General features: G+C 52.9%; 1 protein-coding gene across 4 annotated transcripts in view; it reads left to right on the forward strand.

Moving 5' to 3' along the window:
• The window catches only part of TM9SF4 (transmembrane 9 superfamily member 4), a 54,395-nt gene extending 35,687 nt beyond the window's left edge, over window positions 1-18,708 (forward strand). For 3 of the 4 annotated variants that reach the window (XM_027623197.1, XM_027623199.1, XM_027623200.1), the window contains 12 exons: window positions 259-377; window positions 494-605; window positions 1,980-2,050; window positions 4,693-4,825; window positions 5,853-5,934; window positions 6,030-6,105; window positions 9,084-9,167; window positions 10,772-10,947; window positions 11,477-11,540; window positions 12,732-12,851; window positions 13,690-13,779; window positions 16,761-18,708. In XM_027623197.1, the coding sequence (XP_027478998.1) occupies window positions 259-377; window positions 494-605; window positions 1,980-2,050; window positions 4,693-4,825; window positions 5,853-5,934; window positions 6,030-6,105; window positions 9,084-9,167; window positions 10,772-10,947; window positions 11,477-11,540; window positions 12,732-12,851; window positions 13,690-13,779; window positions 16,761-16,910 (1,277 nt within the window). In that variant the 3' untranslated portion in view covers window positions 16,911-18,708. The remainder of the gene's footprint in view (window positions 1-258; window positions 378-493; window positions 606-1,979; window positions 2,051-4,692; window positions 4,826-5,852; window positions 5,935-6,029; window positions 6,106-9,083; window positions 9,168-10,771; window positions 10,948-11,476; window positions 11,541-12,731; window positions 12,852-13,689; window positions 13,780-16,760) is intronic. The other variant, XM_027623198.1, reaches the window with a different exon arrangement.
• The last annotated feature ends 675 nt before the right edge of the window (window positions 18,709-19,383 follow it).

Below are 19,383 nucleotides of genomic sequence, written 5' to 3' on the forward strand. Positions count from 1 at the left end.
GGCTGATTAAGTGAGTACATGAATGCTTGAATTGAGTGAGGAGAGATCAAATGAGGGACTCAGAGCCCCTCTTCCACACCCAGCAGCCCCAAAGGCTCTTAGGAAGATCAGGGCTCTGGGGAGGAAGTTTAATAACTCCGTTGCCTCCACTCAGACCCTGGGTCCCAGCAGAGGCAGCCTCTGAGGGCACCCCTCAGAACAGCCCTGGGTAGTGGCACTGGTCCCCACAGGAACAGACTGAGTCTCTGTCTCTCACAGACATCAAAGCAGATGAGAAGAGTTCGTGCACCCTGCCTGAGGGTACCAACTCCTCACCCCAGGAAATTGACCCCAGCAAGGAGAATGAGCTGTACTTCACCTACTCTGTACACTGGGAGGTGAGGAGGGGCCGGGGCCATGGCAGGGGAGGAGGGTTCTGGTCTGGGCAGGAGTTGTCTAACACGAGGCTTGACTCAAAGTGCTGCTTTTCCACCCTGTCTCCCTCCCCCTCCAGGAAAGTGACATCAAATGGGCCTCTCGATGGGATACTTACCTGACCATGAGTGATGTGCAGATCCACTGGTTTTCTATCATTAACTCTGTCGTGGTGGTCTTCTTCCTATCAGGTGAGAGATCTGTGGGATGGGAGGTGGAGAGACAAGGGGGTGAGGGATGAAGGTCTGAGGCATCACATGACTGAAGGGGGACTTCTAGGGTGTTCTTGGGGCCACGTGTAGGTCAAAAACAGACATCAGGGTCTGTACTAGGCATCAGGTATGCAAAGGTGAACAAGATTCAGTCTCTACTCTGGAGAGCTCCCTAGGGAAGGATGGATACATCTCTTCGTGCACACCTTCACTGATTGGTTCAACAAGATTTCGTTGTTGCCCGTCTGTGCAAGCGCTGTACCACATGCTGGGGATACGGTGTTGAGCAAGCCCAGCCCCTCAAAGAGTCTATTCTGGTGGTGGGAGAGACAGAAAAGCAGAGAAGTAGTTGAGTCCAGATAGTGCTAAGTGCTATGGAGCAGATAAACAGGGTGACCAGATACACAACTCTTGAGAAAGGATGAAGGTTGCTTTAGAGAAGACCTCTCTGAGTGGGGAGGAGCCACCATTCAGAGACCCAGGGAACGACTGGTCCAGCAAAGGTCACGGCCCTGCAGTGGGACGAGCTTGGTGAGAAGCTGGCCGGCGAGCCAGGGGGAGGGTAGTGGGCAGAGGTGGAGTGAAACCGGTCACTTCAGTGTCATATGGGAAGCAGAGATAATGCTAGGTGCTGTTGATGAAACATTTACTGAGGGGCCAGCCGTTGTGTTCATAAGCACTTCACAAACCTCCAGTTCTTCAGGTTCCATGAGCCAAGCCTAAGATGTTAAGTTAGCTTGAAGTCATACAGCCCATTGTCTTAGCCACTACACTGGGCTGCCTGCAGAGGGAACAGGGTGCTGTGGAGGTACAAGTGGGGGGCCTCTGAGCCATCTGAGGTGTTGAAAGGCGAAGGTGCCTGGGGTAAGTCTTGAAGTGGGAGCGGGCGTCAGGGCAGAGTGGGGCATCGCGGGCCAAGGGAACAGGAAGCAGCCCCAGTAGAGGCATGGAGGCTGTGAACTGATGACAGAACAGCAAGCAGGCAGGGGCGGCGTGGGAGGTAAGCCCGGGAGGAAGCGAGGCTGCAGAGGTCAGGAGGACCAAGACAGGGAGCAGCTGGGGCGCTGTTCTCCATGGAATAAAAGGCAGAGTCCTTTGACTGCCCAAACCCATCCCAGTGGCTCTTCCCTTCCGCTGCCAGGGGAGTGACCCTCCGTGTGCCCCCCTCTGGATAGCTGGGGTGGATCTCTGCTCAGCAGAGGACCTGAGGCAGCTGCCTAACCACTGCCCACTGGAGGAAGCCACGCGTGCCAGCCGGCACTCAGCGAAACCCCAGGCCCAGGAGGGCATGCAGCCCATGAGACTCCGTTGGCAGTGCTCATGCCTCTTTCTCCCCACCCCTGTTTGTTTCAGGCATCCTGAGCATGATCATCATTCGGACCCTCCGGAAGGACATTGCCAACTATAACAAGGAGGATGACATTGTACGAGGTCTTGGCTGGGGAGGGATGGACTTGGAGACGGAGGGCAGACTAGCAGTAGGGTTCTGGGCCTACCAGACCAAGGGGCCGGGGTGTGTGTGTGTGTGTGTGTGTGTGTGTGTGTGTGTGTGTGTGTGTGTGTGTGTGTGTGATGGACTTGGAGACGGAGGGCAGGCCGGGGTGTGTGTGTGTGTGTGTGTGTGTGTGTGTGTGTGTGTGTGTGTGTGATGGACTTGGAGACGGAGGGCAGGCCGGGGTGTGTGTGTGTGTGTGTGTGTGTGTGTGTGTGTGTGTGTGTGTGTGTGTGTGTGATGGACTTGGAGACGGAGGGCAGGCCGGGGTGTGTGTGTGTGTGTGTGTGTGTGTGATGGACTTGGAGACGGAGGGCAGACTAGCAGTAGGGTTCTGGGCCTACCAGACCAAGGGGCCGGTGTGTGTGTGTGTGTGTGTGTGTGTGTGTGTGTGTGTGTGTGTGTGTGTGTGTGTGTGTGTGTGATGGACTTGGAGACGGAGGGCAGACTAGCAGTAGGGTTCTGGGCCTACCAGACCAAGGGGCCGGTGTGTGTGTGTGTGTGTGTGTGTGTGTGTGTGTGTGTGTGTGTGTGTGTGTGTGTGTGTGTGTGTGTGTGTGTGTGTGTGTGTGTGTGTGGTGTGTGATGGACTTGGAGACGGAGGGCAGACTAGCAGTAGGGTTCTGGGCCTACCAGACCAAGGGGGCCGGTGTGTGTGTGTGTGTGTGTGTGTGTGTGTGTGTGTGTGTGTGTGTGTGTGATGGACTTGGAGACGGAGGGCAGACTAGCAGTAGGGTTCTGGGCCTACCAGACCAAGGGGCCGGGGTGTGTGTGTGTGTGTGTGTGTGTGTGTGTGTGTGTGTGGGATGGACTTGGAGACGGAGGGCAGACTAGCAGTAGGGTTCTGGGCCTACCAGACCAAGGGGCCGGGGTGTGTGTGTGTGTGTGTGTGTGTGTGTGTGTGTCATAGAGTAGTTTGAAAAGGAAAAAAATGTTTAATGACCCAAAATGATAGGGATAAGCATTCTAATTGCTAAGCATAAAAACAATGGGAGAAATCACAGAAAGAAAACGTTAAAAATCTGAAAACTGGGGGCTGGGGGCGCCTGGCTCAGTTAGTAGAGCACACAGCTCTTAATCTCAGGGTCGTGAGTTCAAGCCCTATGGTGGGTGTCGGACGTACTTGACAAAGAAAAATCTACAAACTGTTCTGCATGTCAGAATATATAGACAAAACAGAGGATTGCCAAACAGTATTTGCGACAAACTTGAAAAAAGAGGCAATAGTTAAAAGAACTGGTTTTAAAAAGTCCCAAAATTTCTAATCTGAAAATGAACAAAAAATTTGCTGACTGGGAACTATACATGGCTAGTAAACATGTGAAAAACCACTTTTACCTCAGGGATGGTTATCTCCCCGCCCCCGCCCCCGGCCCCTGCCAAATACAAATTCAAACAATTATGAGAAGACAGTTTGGGACCTTCAAATCAGTCCAAGTATGTTTTCATATAGTAGTCATTGGCAACAAGGTTGATGTGAACTGAGCACCTTTCCACGCCACCCATGCAAGCATACGTTGGTAGTTTTCTGAAGAGTTATGAATTGGCTCTACACACCACGAACTATAAAATAGTTAACTTGCTTTGACCCAGTAATTCTTCTAGAATTTTCCAAAGGAAACCATCAAAACCACAAAGACTTGGTCTAGAAATATTTATTATAGTTTTATTTATAATTTAAATAAACTGGATGTAGCCTGATATTCCATAATAATAGACTGGCTATGAGATGGTACAGTTATACAATGGAAAGTTGTACACACATTAGAATACTAATTGCAAAGAGTACTTATTGGAAATGAGGATGTTTGATCAAACATCACCTGAAAATAACAAAGTACGCAGTAAATAGGGTCTGGTTCCAATTTTAGTGTTTAACAATTATATATACATATGCATATACATATACATATATATATATGTATGTACATACGTGTGTGTGTAATATATATATACACGCACACACGCACATAAAGGGCTGAAGGAAATGCATCAAAACAATGGTATCAATAAGTGCCGGGAGTATAAATTACTGTATTTTCTCTGTCTGTCTGGGGTTTTTTAAATTTCTGAATGTTTACTTATGAGTTTTAGATCTTTTGTTGAGTCTTTCCAGATTCTTAAAAAATTTTCTACTATAAACATTTATTACTTTTTATTCATTAGAATATCATGCCATATGCCAAAAATTTTTTTCACTTTTTTATTATATAAAAGCACATATTACTTTCATAATCAGTAAAAAAAAAATGGCTTCTAAATCTCACTGCTCGAAAACTCTCACAGTTAACATTTCAGTGTGTTGATGTTTACATTATTTTTCCATGCATCAGGCTTGCGGAATTTGGGGAGGAGGTTTGCCTTTTATGTAGCCTTAAGCCTTGTGTTTGTGCCCTCCTTTTCCATGTGACACTTCTCTGAGGAGTACTATCTCATGTCGCTTATACTCCCGTCAGAGTGGAGGCTGGTTGACACCTGAGGGACCCTCAGCCCTAGTCAGGGGGCTTGGGTCCCTGCAGGAGCTGCCTCCTCTGGACCCCAAGAAACAGCCTCACTTCTGACCCTTTGCTGCAGGAAGACACCATGGAAGAGTCTGGGTGGAAACTGGTGCATGGTGACGTCTTCAGGCCCCCCCAGTACCCCATGATCCTCAGCTCCCTTCTGGGCTCAGGCATTCAGCTCTTCTGTATGATCCTCATTGTCATCTGTGAGTGGGCCTGGTGGGGCTGAGGGTGGGGTCCTGTCACCAGAGAGCACAGACCTGAGTCTGAGAGAGGGGTGGCCTCCCCCACTGGGGAACGGGGCATGTCAGCATCACTGGGCCAGACAGAGTCATTCATGCCAGCGGGAGGGCCAGGTCCCCTCAGCACCAGGCTTTGGTGGTTTGCTGCCCCTCAGAGCTCTCCAGCACCGCGGATCGCCTACCATGTCCACTCCGTCAGCAAAGCCACACATCAGTGCTATGAGGTTGGCCTCCTTCTGCAGTCAGGCGTTAAGTGACTTACGCAAGTCAGCACCAGGTCTTTTCTCAGAAAACAACTCCCCCAAATCCTAATACATAGTAATTATATAGACAGTTCTGAAGTCAGCCTGCCTAAAAAAATTTTTTTACCATTTTAACTATTTTTAATTGATATATAACACTATGTAAGTTTAAGGTGTACAGGACAACAATTTGCTATATGTATATATTGTGAAATGATCACCACAGTAAGTTTAGTTAACATTCATCACCGCACATAGTTATATAATTTTTTTTCTTGTGATAACATTTAAGATCTAATCTCTTAGCAGCTGATCTGCCTAAGTTTGTATCTCAGGCTCATGCCGCCAAGCTTTGTGACTTCAAACAACTCACTTAACCTCTGCGAACCTCAGTTTTCTCATCTGAGAAATGGATAACCAGCCTCCACCTCACAGGGCCAATAAGGCAGGTGCAGTGAGCTGGCATTCAGGATGGTCTCGGCTCGGTGCCGGGCTGGTTGCAAGTGCTCTGTGGGCTGGAGGCTGCAGTGAAGATGTGGCCAGCCAGTGCCCAGCAACTGCTGCTCCCCTGTGAACCCCAGCTAAGACCTGTAGAGAGCAAGGAGTATGCCGTCAGGAAGGCCAGGGGAGAAGGGAGCCTCATCTAGCCTCATCTGCCCTGGGCCCTGTGGGCCAGCCTAGGATGGGGGCTGGGGGCTGGGACCCTGGCCATCAGCCACCCTGTCTCTCTGCTCCCCTTCCCTCCACAGTCGTGGCCATGCTCGGGATGCTGTCACCCTCCAGCCGGGGAGCTCTCATGACCACAGCCTGCTTCCTCTTCATGTTCATGGGGTAGGTGTGTCTGAGTGGATTCCGGGGCTGGCACAGGCAGCCTGCCCTCCAGCTAACAAATCCCCATGGTGTGGACCCCTGCCATTTCCTCACAGGGTGTTTGGTGGATTTTCTGCTGGCCGTCTGTACCGTACTCTGAAAGGCCATCGGTGGAAGAAAGGAGCCTTCTGTGTAAGTGTCCTAACCTCCTTCCAGTGTTGGTGTGGAGCTGAGAAGCTTCTTCCTGGGCTCCTCAGCAGTGTAGGCAGTCTGTGTGGGGGTTAGAACCAGAGGCAGAGCTGTAATGTGATGGGGGAGGGCACACACCCACAGGTAGGGAGCCCTGGGTTCTCACTACAGGCACCTTGGGACCTCTGAGGGCCCTTGCTGCTGCATCCGTAAGAAGAGTGGATTGAACTTAGGTGATTTTTAGCCTACATTGTCCGACGGTTCAAACAAGAGAAGAAATAGAAGATTCAGAATAACAGGATTTGACACCAGGCCTCGGTGTCAAAATTTAAGGCCAAACACTGATCACAAGGGCTGCTGGAAGGACACTCTGCCCAGTGGAGTAGAGAGAGCCATCTGTCAGGCCCGTGTTGCTTTCAGCCCGTCTTCGGGCTTTGGTGCCTCCATTTCCTCTTCAGGGAAGACAACTCCTGCCCTTCTCTGTCCTCCTGGTGGTCAGGAGAGTTTTTGGCAGCAGAAAAGACCATAGAAACTGGCAGATGCCTGGGACTTGACCCTACCTCCCTGGGACTTAACCCTACCTGCCAGGGAGCTCTGACCCTGACCCTCTCCCAGACAAGTGAGGCCCCTCAGGCCCTGGGAAGCCCTTGGTGCCAGACTGGAAGAAGCCTGTAGTCGTAGCATTCTGAAACCATTCTCACTGTGTCGAAAGCCCCAGGGGAGCCCAGGGTGTCTCAGCTCTGGCTGCCACACCCCTGGCATGGAGGAGAAGCCCTCACTATAGAAGAGCTGTGAAGGTGACTCTTCTGGAAGAATCAAAGAAAGGCCCTGAATTGTTGATGCATCGAGCATCTTCCTCAGGCCACTGTGGGCTGAGAGCCGGGGACCTACAGAGGTGTGGAAGCCAGGCAACTCCCTGTGCAACTCTTCCCTGGGAGGCCTCCCACAGATACCCGCAGGACCTCCCTCCGCAGACCCCGCGCCATACCCCGCCTCTCTGCCCTGCACCTGCTCCTCGCGTCTGGTGGCAGCAGCATCCTCCCGGACCCCCAGGCCAGACCGCTGGGTTGCTTCCTTACCTCCTACTCCCTTCTGCCGGCCTCCTCTCAGACAACAAGTGTTGAGGGTTTTCCTGCCAAATAGTCCATGAATTCCCTCCCAGCTCCAGCTCGGGCTCTAGAACTCTTGCCCAGGTTTCGGGCATCTTTGCCTCTCACCTAGACCTTTGACCATCCTTGGTGTCCCTGGTGTCCTGCAAGATTCTGACCCTTCCCTGGTGCTCCGCCTCCGCACGCCGGTGGGCATGTGCTGTGGCCCGCAGCCATGTGGGTGCCCCACTGCTCTTCCCTCCTCCAGCCTCTGTCTTCCCCTCTGCCCGGGCACACCACGCCCTCACTCCCCTCACCTCATCCTTTCCGTCTTTGCTCCGGTATCACCCTCGAGAAGCTTCCTCCCCTTCTTCCCCCATTCTGACCTCCGTGTCCTCCTTGATACCCCAGAGGAGCCTAGGCAAGAGCCTTGTGCCTACAAGTAGTGCCATAGAGGTGGTTCTCCACTGGGGGGTCTCCCTGCCTCACTGGAACTTCTTGCCTGTTCTCCTGGTATCTAGCGCAATGTCCAGTCTGTACATTTCATCAGATGAATGCCCTGCTATACCGCAGAGTAAAGCAGGAACATGCAGGCAGGGAGGAAATGTCATCTGAGCTGGGCCTTGAAGGGGAGGGTTTCAGATGGACCGAATCAGCCAGCAGGGCGGCCTAGGGTTCTGGAATCTCCTAGATCCCCATCCTGGCTCTGTTCTTTCTCGGTTTCCCCATCTCTCCAGTGGGGGATGGTTGCACCTACCTCTCAGGGTGGTTTTGTGGATGGGAAGAGACTGCATGGAAGGCCCCTGGCACAGCATTAGCCCTCAGGTGGCAGATACCCAGAGATGTTGATAACTCTGCATACATAGCAGCCCAGGGACAGCAACATGCAGGAGCAGCGACCAGTTACTGGGTGTGGGAGAGCTATGGGCTAAAGGTGAAATTGGCATTGGAGGTTGAGTACCAGATTGCAGGGGGCCTCAGGCGTTGTGGTCAATGGCCCTCCTGGATGCTCAGGCAGCCATAGCAGTGAAGGAGGCTCCTGTAGGTCTGGGGCTTTGGTTCCATGTGCCTGGGTCCCAGCCCAAGAGATTGTGACTGGATGGAATACAGCGCAGTGGGTCACGGGTTTGGCCCCTGGGATCAGACTGCTTGGGTTTGAACCTCTCTGATCTACCCTTAACTGTATGAAGTTGGGGTGTGTATTTAACATTGCTGCGCCTCCGTGTCTTCTTCTTTATTATTTTTTTAAGATTTTATTTATTTACTTGAGAGAGAGCACATGGGAGAAGGAGAAGCAGACTCCCCGCTGAGCAGGGAGCCCATTGCCAGGCTCGATCCCAGGACCCTAGGATCATGACCTGAGCCAAAGGCAGACACTTAACTGACTGAGCCACCCAAGTGCCCCAGTGTCCTCTTCTTTAAAAATCCCATAGTGGGGATTAGGTGAGCTGATGTGTGTGGAAGCCAGCACCCGCCACCCCTAAGACTCAATTAAAGCTTACCCACACCTCTAGGCAGTTTGGATTGGGCCCCACACGTACATGTTTTGTAAAAGTTTCATTCATTCATTCCTGTTCAACAAATGTTTACTGAGCAGCTACTGTGTTCTAAACGCTGGGCGTACATCAGTGAACAGGGGAGCATGGGGGGAGACATGACAACACACCCCTCCCAAGGAGCTTAAGAGTCTCTGGGGGTAGGCAGGCGTTGACCAGGTAGCAGTACATAATCACACACTGGATGAGGGCAAGGAACGGGCAGTTCAGGGAATGCTTTCTGGAAGGAATTACCCTGGAGCTGGATCCTGAAGGACAAGGAGGGTTGAGAGCCTCTAGTCTGGGGGCCCCACCGGAACAGGTGGCAGCTCCCCAGCCTGGTCTCCCTTGCTTCCAGACGGCAACGCTCTACCCTGGCGTGGTTTTTGGCATCTGCTTCGTTTTGAATTGCTTCATCTGGGGAAAGCATTCATCAGGAGCAGTAAGTAAGGGGGGGCGCCCAGCTGTGCTCGGGCACTCTGGCAGATCACTCCCTGCTGTTCTCTTCCCTTTTCTGAATCCCCGGAGTTCTGTTTCCAGCCCCAGGGCCCGAGGGCTACCCGGGGTTTCCCCCCTCCCTGCTCATCCAGCTGCCCATGCCCCAGCCCTGGCCTTCCTGTGGGCCCTTGCAGACAGCTGGCCAAAGCTCACTTCTCCAAAGGGAGATTTCCACAGTCCAGGGGCCAGCTGGGGAATCTCCCTTTGCCTCAGCCAAGGGAAAGCCGCCTGGTGCGAGTTTATTAGGTCAGTATCCCAATAAGGCTCTCCTCCTGTCCTCGCCCCTGGGCCCCGGCCCCCCGCAGGTTGTCCTGCCCTCAGTGCAGGGATCCTGCCAGCCCCAGGCATTGCTAGCAGCTGCCCAGGACTCGCCGAGAAGGCCTGTGAACTTCAGCGGGGGTGGGGAGATGGGCCTTTCGCTCCCTTGCAGGGCTGCCGCGGAGGTGGGGGCAGGCAGTCGCTGTCCCAGCCTTAGCGGCTAGAGCCGCCTCCCCTCACCTGCAGGTGCCCCTTTGTTCGAGGTGGTGGGGTGAGGCTGGGAGTCCGCGGTGCCGGAGGACTGGCTTCTTCGCAGAGTCGGGGAAGCCGCCCTCAGGAAAGACAGAGTCATGCTCTTCCTCTCACTTCCTCTTTTCTCGCTGCGTTCCTTCTCTCTTTTAACATTTTCCTCCCAGCTACCAACCGCTCATGATAAACATTCGTTGTAGAAATTTTGGAAAGTACAGATAAGTTGATGTAATCTTTAGTATAATTTTTGCAGTCTTTTTAGCTATATTTAAACTGGAATGATGTAACTTTAAAATTACAATGAAATGGCAAATATTTATATCGTGCTTACATTGGAATAAGTACTATTCTAAACACTTTGCGTCTATTAATTCGCTTCTTCCAGTTTGCATGATTCTTGTAAAAACATAATACTGAATAGAATAGGATAAAGAAGAAAATGAAAAGTCAGGTCTAAGGGCTACATCCCATCTGAGGAAATACCGTTAACGTCTGGGCACAGCCCTCTGTAGGCACATAAACATATAAATATTGGGATGCTTCTGTTAAAATGGAGTCCTATTCATACAGTTCTATAACCTGCTTTTTTTTACTTTGTAGTATATTATGGTGTCTTATTTTAACAAAATCGGGAACACACAGTTGGTGCTCTTTTGTTTTTTCCCTTTTGTCTCCAGTTCACGTACCACATAATTCCCCTTCATTCTGGCCTCATCTTCCCCTCATGTTCTCAGTCCTTTGTTCTTTCCCCACTTCCTCCCCGGCTGACAAGGTCTTCTGGGATGCCATGGTTCCTTCTCTACTTCACAGCCCAAATGGTCCTCCATCTGCCCTCCGCTTTTCCCCGGGGCTCGTCAGCCCCAGGAGGTTCTGGCCAGGAGCTTTGTGGGGGTGGGTGTGCAGGACCTTCCCCACCCACCATGGTGGCCCTCCTTCCGTGGGACCCAGTGCCCCCCCGCCGCCCCGCACAGCCTCTGGCCCTGGGCATCAGGGCCTTGTTGCGGTGGGGGCGGGGGGGGGCTCATGGCACTGTGCCCACAGGTGCCCTTCCCCACCATGGTGGCCCTGCTGTGCATGTGGTTCGGGATATCCCTGCCCCTTGTCTACCTGGGCTACTACTTCGGCTTCCGCAAGCAGCCATATGACAACCCTGTGCGCACCAACCAGATTCCCCGGCAGATCCCTGAACAGCGGTGGTACATGAACCGATTTGTTGGGTGAGTCTCTGGCAGGGGCAAGGCCAGGGAATTCTGGAGTGGGCGAGGCCAACACTGCCCGGAGCCATTTACTTAGGAGGACATGGAACGAGTCCCCTCCCCCAGGGGCGTTGTGACTGGTGTTCTGCAGCTCCAGCAGGCTCTAGTAGACTTCATGAAAGCTTAACTTCACTCAGGTTCAAGAGGACCAAGTTGTAACCAGACTTGGTGTTGGCCTGGGAACCAGGACAGGGAAGGGAGGGGTGGAAAAGTGCGGGTGAGACAGGTTAAGACCATCACTTGATCTAGGCAACTCACCCTACCTCTCTGTACCTCAGTTTCCCCATCAGTAACATAGGGAGAGTGATGCCCACCTTGCCACCCTCTCAGGAGGCTGTAATGGTACAAAAGCATGCCAGAGAACTAGAACCACCGCAGCTGCGTGAGCACTGTCCTCCGTGCCGCCTGGGAGGAGCCTGGCCCCCCTCCCCCCCTGCCCCAGTGGCCTGGGTCTCCTAGCGGCATTAACCTTCTTCCCCTTCTGCTACAGAATTCTTATGGCCGGGATCCTGCCCTTCGGTGCCATGTTCATTGAGCTTTTCTTCATCTTCAGCGTGAGTACCGCTTCTCCCCAGGGCTTGGTCAGCCCCAGGGGGCTGGTGGGGGTGCTCTGCCGCCCCTCCCCACACAGCCTCCCCTCCTCCCCCCCACCGCTAGCCTGGTCCCCGTCCCTCCACTTAACGTGCTCTGCCTCTGGCCACCCGTGAGATTTCAGATGGACCCTTTTACCTCTCGGGGTCCTCACTCCACCCCTCAGGATGGCTTGGAAGGATATAGGAGATGGGCCACGTGAACGGGCTCTGGTGTGTGTGAAGCGCTCAGAAAGTAGGGGCTACTTCAGTCATGTTGGCAGCCAGACTCCACCATTATTCATATCTCAGCCTCCACTTTGAGTTCCAGGTCCCCCACACATCTTGACCTGCTACTCAGAACTCTCAGGAAAGGGGTGGCAGGGGGAATGAGTCCTAATTCTCAGGATCACTGTGAGACTGGAGTGAGAATGTCTGTAAGAGGCACATGCTTGATTTTCCAGCAGTACTTGTTAAATAGTGGCTGTCGTGATGATGATGACTCCTGTCCCAGCCGTGCCAAGATGGAAGTTGGCAGAAGGGCTCCTCAGAGCCATCTGTGCCTGGCTGACCCAGCTCGGTGCCCTGCACCAAGCCTGTGCTGGACAAGCCTTCCCTGCTGAGACCCACTTGCCCACCCAGCCCTGCCTAGGCAAAGGGTCTGAGGATGGGTTGGCTGCCCCCCGCCAGGAGGCCACCGTACTCTGTGTGACTCTGGGCCAATCACCAGCCTCTCTGAGCCTTGGCTTCCTCATCCATAAATGGCCACTCTTTCGTAGGCTTACGTTTGGAGATGCACGTAAAGCATGGAGCACCATACCTGGCATGCAGGAGGCTGCCCCTGAGTGGAGGTGGTTGCTGTGTAATTTTGATTGGGACGGGTGGGATTCATTATTTGCCACAAGCTGTTGAATTGAGACTGGGGCCCACCCATTGCAGGGTCAGCCATGCCCCCGCCCTTCCCTGAGAACAGCCTGGCTCACCCAGGGAGAAAGGGCCAGTCAGAGCCACATGCCAGGCCCACAGGCCCCAGTGGTATCATGATGGTGTCTCTCCATGCCTGCCCTGGTGGCAGGTGATGTGGTAGTCGTAACTGCCGGATGGCTTTCTGAGCACAGGCAGCGTATGCTGGGTGGAGGCAGGCCAAGCTGAAGGCCAGCTGTGATGTGTCCACAGGCCATCTGGGAGAATCAGTTCTATTACCTTTTTGGCTTCCTGTTCCTTGTCTTCATCATCCTGGTGGTGTCGTGTTCACAAATCAGCATCGTCATGGTGTACTTCCAGCTCTGTGCAGAGGTGAGGGGAATGGGGCCAGAAGTTGGGGGTGAGGAGAGCTGGGTCCAGCATTGAATGGGTCAGTGAAGCTGTCTGGGTTTCCCATGTGGGCCTCCCTCCTCCGGCTATGAGGTCTTGGGCAAGTCCATCACTTCACTTCGCTGAGCCTCCATTTATTCAGCTGTAGACTGGAGTTAATGATCCTTGCCTCACAGCATAGTCACATGAAGTCGTCACGGCAACACGAGAGCAGGCCGGTAGATTTGTCAGTACAGAGTCCACTCCAGTGGTGGTTTCTCCAGTAGCTGATGCAGAGTGGGTGACCTTCCCTCCCTCTGGGGACTAGCTCTTGGCAGAGCCCCTTGACAAGGGCTCTGGGACAGACGGCCTGGGCTGAAACCCCAGCTCCTCCATTAGTAGCTCTGGTTGGCAGTTGCTTAACCCGTCTGTGCCTTCCGTCCCTCGTCACGTGACAGGGCAGCAATAGGGCCTGACTCGGGCCTGCTGCAAGGAGGTAATGAACTGATTCACGTACAGCACTTAGAATAGTGCCTGGCACGTAGCGAGCATTTGCTCAAGAAATGTTAGTTGTTGTTATTACTGTTCTTTTGCTGTGGTCCTCAGTGATTTAATTGAGATCTCATTTATGAAGAGTAAAGCTCACCCTTTTTAGTCTCCAGTTCAGTGAGTTTTTAGAAATGCGTACGGTCATGTAACCACTGTCACAGTCCAGATATAAAACATTCCCGTCACCCCAAATATTACCGTTCTTGCCTCAAGTCTTTAGCTTCTCAGGCGACCGTGAAACTCGGGCAAGAGATTACACCTGGAGATAAGGACTACTCTGTTTCCTCTTCAGGATTACCGCTGGTGGTGGAGGAATTTCCTGGTCTCCGGGGGATCCGCATTCTATGTCCTGGTCTATGCCATCTTCTATTTTGTTAACAAGGTACTGCCCTGGGTGAGGAAGCCCCCAGCCCTTTCAGGGCAGGTTGGTGGAGAGGAGGATGCTAGGGAAAAAACCCAAGTTCAGAGTCTCTCCTGCCGAGAGCGGGGAGAACCAAAGCCATTTTGTTCCAGAACATGCATCTTTTTAGAACAGAGAGAATCTGTGTTCTGTGTGTTTTGGGAGACAAAAGCCTGTAGGATAAGTGACAGTGAGAATATTGCATGCAAAACCTGTGCGATACAGCCAAAGCAGAACTTAAAGGAGATCTCTCACCTTAAAGTGCTATTCATAAGAAAAACGAGGGACACCTCAAGCTAGGAAAAAAAGAGCAATGACACGAAAGAGTAAAGAAAGTAGATGAGAAGGAGTTAATAACGATACAAGCAGAAAATGCTGAAATCACCTTTAGCGCCCAAATTTAGGAACTCAGGTACACCCCCAGAGCTCACTGCTCCCAAGAGTGGCGTGAGGCAAAATATAAACAGATCCCCCACTCGCCACGCTAGTTGTGGGAGGTTCACGCATGACGTGTAAGCCAGGTGGGCCCCTGAGAGGAATGTAGGCTCGCTCTGGTGGGCCCCTCACTCCCAAGGCTACCACCAAAGACCATGTCCCCCACGGTGCGCCGGGTCTCCAGAACCCAAAGACAGGCAGTCCTCTGCTTGCAACCAGGGTGTGTTCCCAAACCAGAGTCACGGGACAGTTGGTGGAGGCTTGGGACGCCCTTTCTCAAAATGGTCAGGTTAGAAAGGACGGTGTGGATCATCCTAAGATGGTGCTCCACCCCCGCTTCCAGTTTGCTGACCGTGCCCCTCTTCTCCAGCCGTCCCAACAAGTGATCGCGGAGCTCAGGGCTCAGCAAACTCGAGCACGAGTGTCGGTCGGCCTGTTGCTGTGAATAAAGTGTTATTGGGACACAGCCGTGCTCGCTCACTTACCTCCTGTCTACGGCTGCTCTCACATGTTAGTGGTAGTGTAGCGTAGTGGTGACGGGGGCCACATGGCCGGTGAAACCTAAGCTCTGTATAATCTGACCCTTTGAGCAAAAGTGTGCTGACCCCTGCTCTGGCACATCCAGTGACATTCTCATGCTCTTTGGCTAGCTCCTATCATTATCAAGGTCTTCCGTGCTTCACAGTGAAATCTGCCACCCTGTCACTTCCGTCTTTAGGCCATAGTCTTCGTCCTAGAATCATTCAGAACAAATCTAATTTCCCTCCTCCATAGCCCATATTCATCAGAACTCTTGAGGGGAAGGTGACTAAAACTGAATTCCAACTGGCTTAAGCAAAAAGAGAATGTACGCACTGGTAGAACTGGAAGGTTAAAGAAGCTGGAGTTCTAGCCTCAGGCATGGTTAGATCCAACACTTCAAAGGATGTTGGGGCTCCACATCCACGCCTCAGATCTGTGTGTTTTCTTGGCTTTAATCTGCACGCAGGATCTTGCCTCAGAGTGGAAAGATGCCAGTGGCAGCCCTAGAGTCTTCTTTTTTCAGCCTCACAGCCCTAGAGCTAAAAGAACATCTTTCCTCTATTGTCAAGTGATCAGTCCCAGGGAAGCTGCTCATCAGCCCAGGTTACATGCCGTCCCTCACTGTTACTCAGGTCCAGCGGGATGGTGCACTCTCATCAACCAGCTTAGGTGTTGTATTAAAACTGACAGCCCCAACAGGACCACAGAGTAGGCAGTGGGTACCCCAAAACCCCGGGAAGATGGAAGACAGGAGACAGTGTTGGGCAAACAAAACTTAGCTACATGGCCTCCTCTGCTGCCCCCCAGGGTCATGTCACAACCTCCTGTCCTTCCTCCCTGTGCCCTATTTTTACCTCTCTGTTCTAAAAAACCTCCACCCCTAGTCCCAGAGCCTGTCTGTAAAATGACAGCCTTGGCCTGTCTAATTCTAAGGGCCTTTCCGGCCATGCCTGTTTGCCTCCCTGTCCCGGTTTCACCACTGGACTCACCACTGCCCTGTCCCCTACCTCCCTCACCCCCTCTCCAGCCCTGAGAAAGCCTGTGAAACGGGAGGGTTGAGCCTGAAACCATGGCCTTCACCCCCTAGTTTGAGGATATTTGACCTTAGGGAGAAGGTCTTTATTGACTTGCTCTGAGCTCCTGACATTTGTGTCCATGTGTCTGTCCACGAGCCCTGGCACAGTCCCCACTCAGGCCCTGGTGTGATGAGCAGGTCTTGATAGCAAGGTTCCAGACTAGCTCCACTTAGCCCAGGCCTCTGGCATCGCTGCCAGGCCGCTACACTCGACAGAGCAGTCTAGTGTGCTCCCAGATGAAACCCCTGGGAGATGTTAGCAAAAGTGACAGACGCGTTGTCAGGAGGCGAGGACTGTAAGCTGGCTTACAGAGGCTCTCTGCTCTTCAAGCTGGGAGACTTGGATGCCTCTCTCCCCCCTCCCCTCCCTGGCCACCGCTCCAGCCATCCTGGAATGTCGCTGTGCCGTTCTGGGGACTGTGGAGGGTGAAGACACAGCTGTGGCCCTTACTGCCTAAGGCATTCTGGCCCTGGCCCCTGGAGTCCCCCCTGTCTCCCAGTGAGCTCCCAGGCCCTGCTCCAGAAAGACTCCTGCCCCCTCCTCTCTCCCCACCAAGAAATGGCCCAAGTCGGTGGAATTGGGCCATAGACCACCCCCCGCAACCCAGCCCTCCAGCCCCAGTCGGAAATCCCGTGTCCTTCTGCTTCCTAGCTGGGTAACTGTGGGTGTGGTTGGACCCCCCTGTGCTCCATCTGTGCGCGGGTTAATAAGCTGCCACGGGGGTCATGTGCCAACGAAGGCTCACCATGGCTATGAGCTCTGCCCGCCCCTCGCTGCCCACCAGGAGCAAGCCCCTTCCCCTTCCCAGGCTTCAGCTTCGCCAGGAGATCAGTGAGAAGGCTGGGGGGAGGTGGTGGGGGGGGACCAGTTGGCCACGGTGGGCTGGCACTGAGCGTCCCCCACTCTGTTCTCTCTCCACCCGTGCCCCAGCTGGACATCGTTGAGTTCATCCCCTCTCTCCTGTACTTTGGCTACACGGCCCTCATGGTCCTGTCCTTCTGGCTTCTCACGGGCACCATCGGCTTCTATGCAGCCTACATGTTTGTGCGCAAGATCTACGCTGCTGTGAAGATAGACTGATGGGGGTGGCCCATGGCCAGGCCCACTCCGTCCACGGACAGGAAGCCGCTCTGCGTGGGGAACTGCAGGCACGCAAATAAAGTACCTCCTGCTCGTTCGGAATGTAACTCCTGGCACAGTGTTCCTGGATCCTGGGGCTGCGTGGGGGGCGGGAGGACCTGTAGATAAATCTGGGAATTTTCTTCATCATTTTATTCCAGTTCTGTGGGGGATGAGGTTTTTGTGGGTTGTTTTTTCTTCAGTGCTAAGAAAGTTCCCTCCAGCAGGAACTCTCAGACCTGTTTATTCAGGTTTATTTTTTTTTGGTTGGGGGTTTTCTCCTTAGTTTTTTTTAACATATGGATCCAGGATGGATAAATCACCAAGACACTGGGTTTTGGTCACTGTCTCCACCTCAGTTCCTCAGGCTGTTGGCCACCCCACGATTAACTGGAAGAGGAAATGCCTGGCCTTCTGGGGCTTCGGTGAGGTTTCCGAGCCTCTCATGGCCTGTGCTCACCACTGATGCCGTGACAAAGCACAGCTCTAGCCTGGACACGCATCCTCAGTGCCAACCAGCCTCTACCGGCCCTGCCCCTCACTCTTCTCTCTCCCCCAGCCCCCTCCCACGGCAGCCCAAGGCAGGGCGTCCAGCCAGGCCTCCAGGTCAACCAAGTCTTGGTTGCTCCAAGGAAAATCCCCTGGAAGTACTTGGGCCATGTGCCCCAGGACAGCAGGACTCACCCCTGCTCAGAGCAGTGGGAGTTTGCTGGACCAGAGAAGAGACTTGCAGTGAACTATTTGTGCCAAGAAACCCTGGATCCAGGGCCAAGTATTTACAGAGTCAAGCCAAGCATCCACATGTCTGTCTGGAATGAGGGTCCTCACCCCTCAGGATTGCTCCCCAGTACTTTCCTCGGGGGGTTGCTGCTCTTTGCAAAGTGTGCTGGTGGCAGGCCCTCTCCCCTCCCCCTTCCAGGGCAAGACAAGGCTGGGAGAACCACATGCCCTCCTTTAGGTGGCTGGGGAGAGGTGTTCTCACCTGATAACCCCCAGCCTCAGTGCTCGGGCCCAGCTCTCAGCCAGTCCCATCCCCTCCGCCTCTGCCTCCCATCGGATTCTTGCCTCCTTTGGGGGACACCCAGAAAACTGCTTGTGGGAAGGGAGATGGAAGGTCACTTCTGTCGCTCTGTCTCCAATTCCCAGGAGTAGGCAAGGAGCCAAGGTAGAAAGAAGGTAGAAGAACGCTGGCACCTCTGTCAGCACCCAACCCCCTGCCCACCCTGTGCATGTCCCAGACTTTGTTCTTAAGTTGCAAGAGACCAAACCCACCCTGGGATTAGGGTTTAAGTAACAGCCTCTCACCCCTGGTTCGGCCCCTTTGGGACTCCCACCACAAGACAAAGCTCAGGATGCTGGCTAAGCTAGGGACACACCCCACCCCCTTAACACCCTGCACCCCGACTCCAGATTCCCCCCAGCAGCCCCTACCAGCTCCACCAGTCAAACCAGTGAACTTCTCGAACTTGTTCACAGTGACTCCGTATCGCCAGGCGGTGTCCACCAAGAATCAGGTTGGAGAAAAGGGAACCCAAGCAGTAGACAATGATATTGCAGGCTTTTGTTCACTCAAATCTCAGATTTTTTCCCTAAGAGATTCTCTTTTGAGGGGGGAGTAGGGAAATGGACTCCTCACAAAGGGTTCAAACATCATCGATTTTTCTGACTTTTTTAATCATCATCATTATTATTTTTAATTAAAAGATGCCTGTATGCCTTTTTTTGGTCCAATTGTAAATAAATATGCCATTGTCCTGTTGTCATGTCTCCGGAATCTCTTGCAAGCGTTAGGAGCCTGAGGTGAGACAACTTCCCAAATGGGTTGAGCCGAGGGGTTTCCCTCAAAACTCAGTCTCCTGTCAGGCTTTCCAGGGCTCAGCCCCTATTGTTCCCCTGTGTGGTACAAGTCCAGAACCTCTCCCATCTAATCAGTCCCTCCCTCCTGAATCACAAGCATCTGCCCTGCTCCCACGAGTAGGAAAGGGCAGTCAGGTATGAGCTTTGGCCGCAGTGAGACCTGGTTTTAGATTCCCAGCTCCAATATTTTACTGCCAACTCACTTCACCTCTCTGTCATCTAAGACTCCTTCAGATAGAAACATAGGTCACACTGGCTTATGTGCCAAGGGAAATTGATTGGTTCTTAAGTCATCAAGGAAAGGAGTGGTTTGGTTTCAGGTCTGGATAGATCTGGGGGCTCAAGGGGTAGCCTTAGGATTCTCCCTTTCTCCACTGTGCTTTTCCCTGGCCCATTCGGTCCCATTGTCAAAAATCTTCCCTATGAGGAGGTGGTAAGGGCAGGTCACAGATCACTCTAGGCTTACGTTACTTGGAAAGCCTAGAGGAAAAAGATCTCTCCTTCCCTACTTTAGTATATTTAATATAGGTAAATCGTAGAGAAGGTTTCTGATGGGCCCAGCTTGGATTACTGTTTG

The sequence above is a fragment of the Zalophus californianus genome, chromosome 8 (assembly GCF_009762305.2).
Source record: "Zalophus californianus isolate mZalCal1 chromosome 8, mZalCal1.pri.v2, whole genome shotgun sequence".
Lineage (NCBI taxonomy): Eukaryota > Metazoa > Chordata > Mammalia > Carnivora > Otariidae > Zalophus > Zalophus californianus.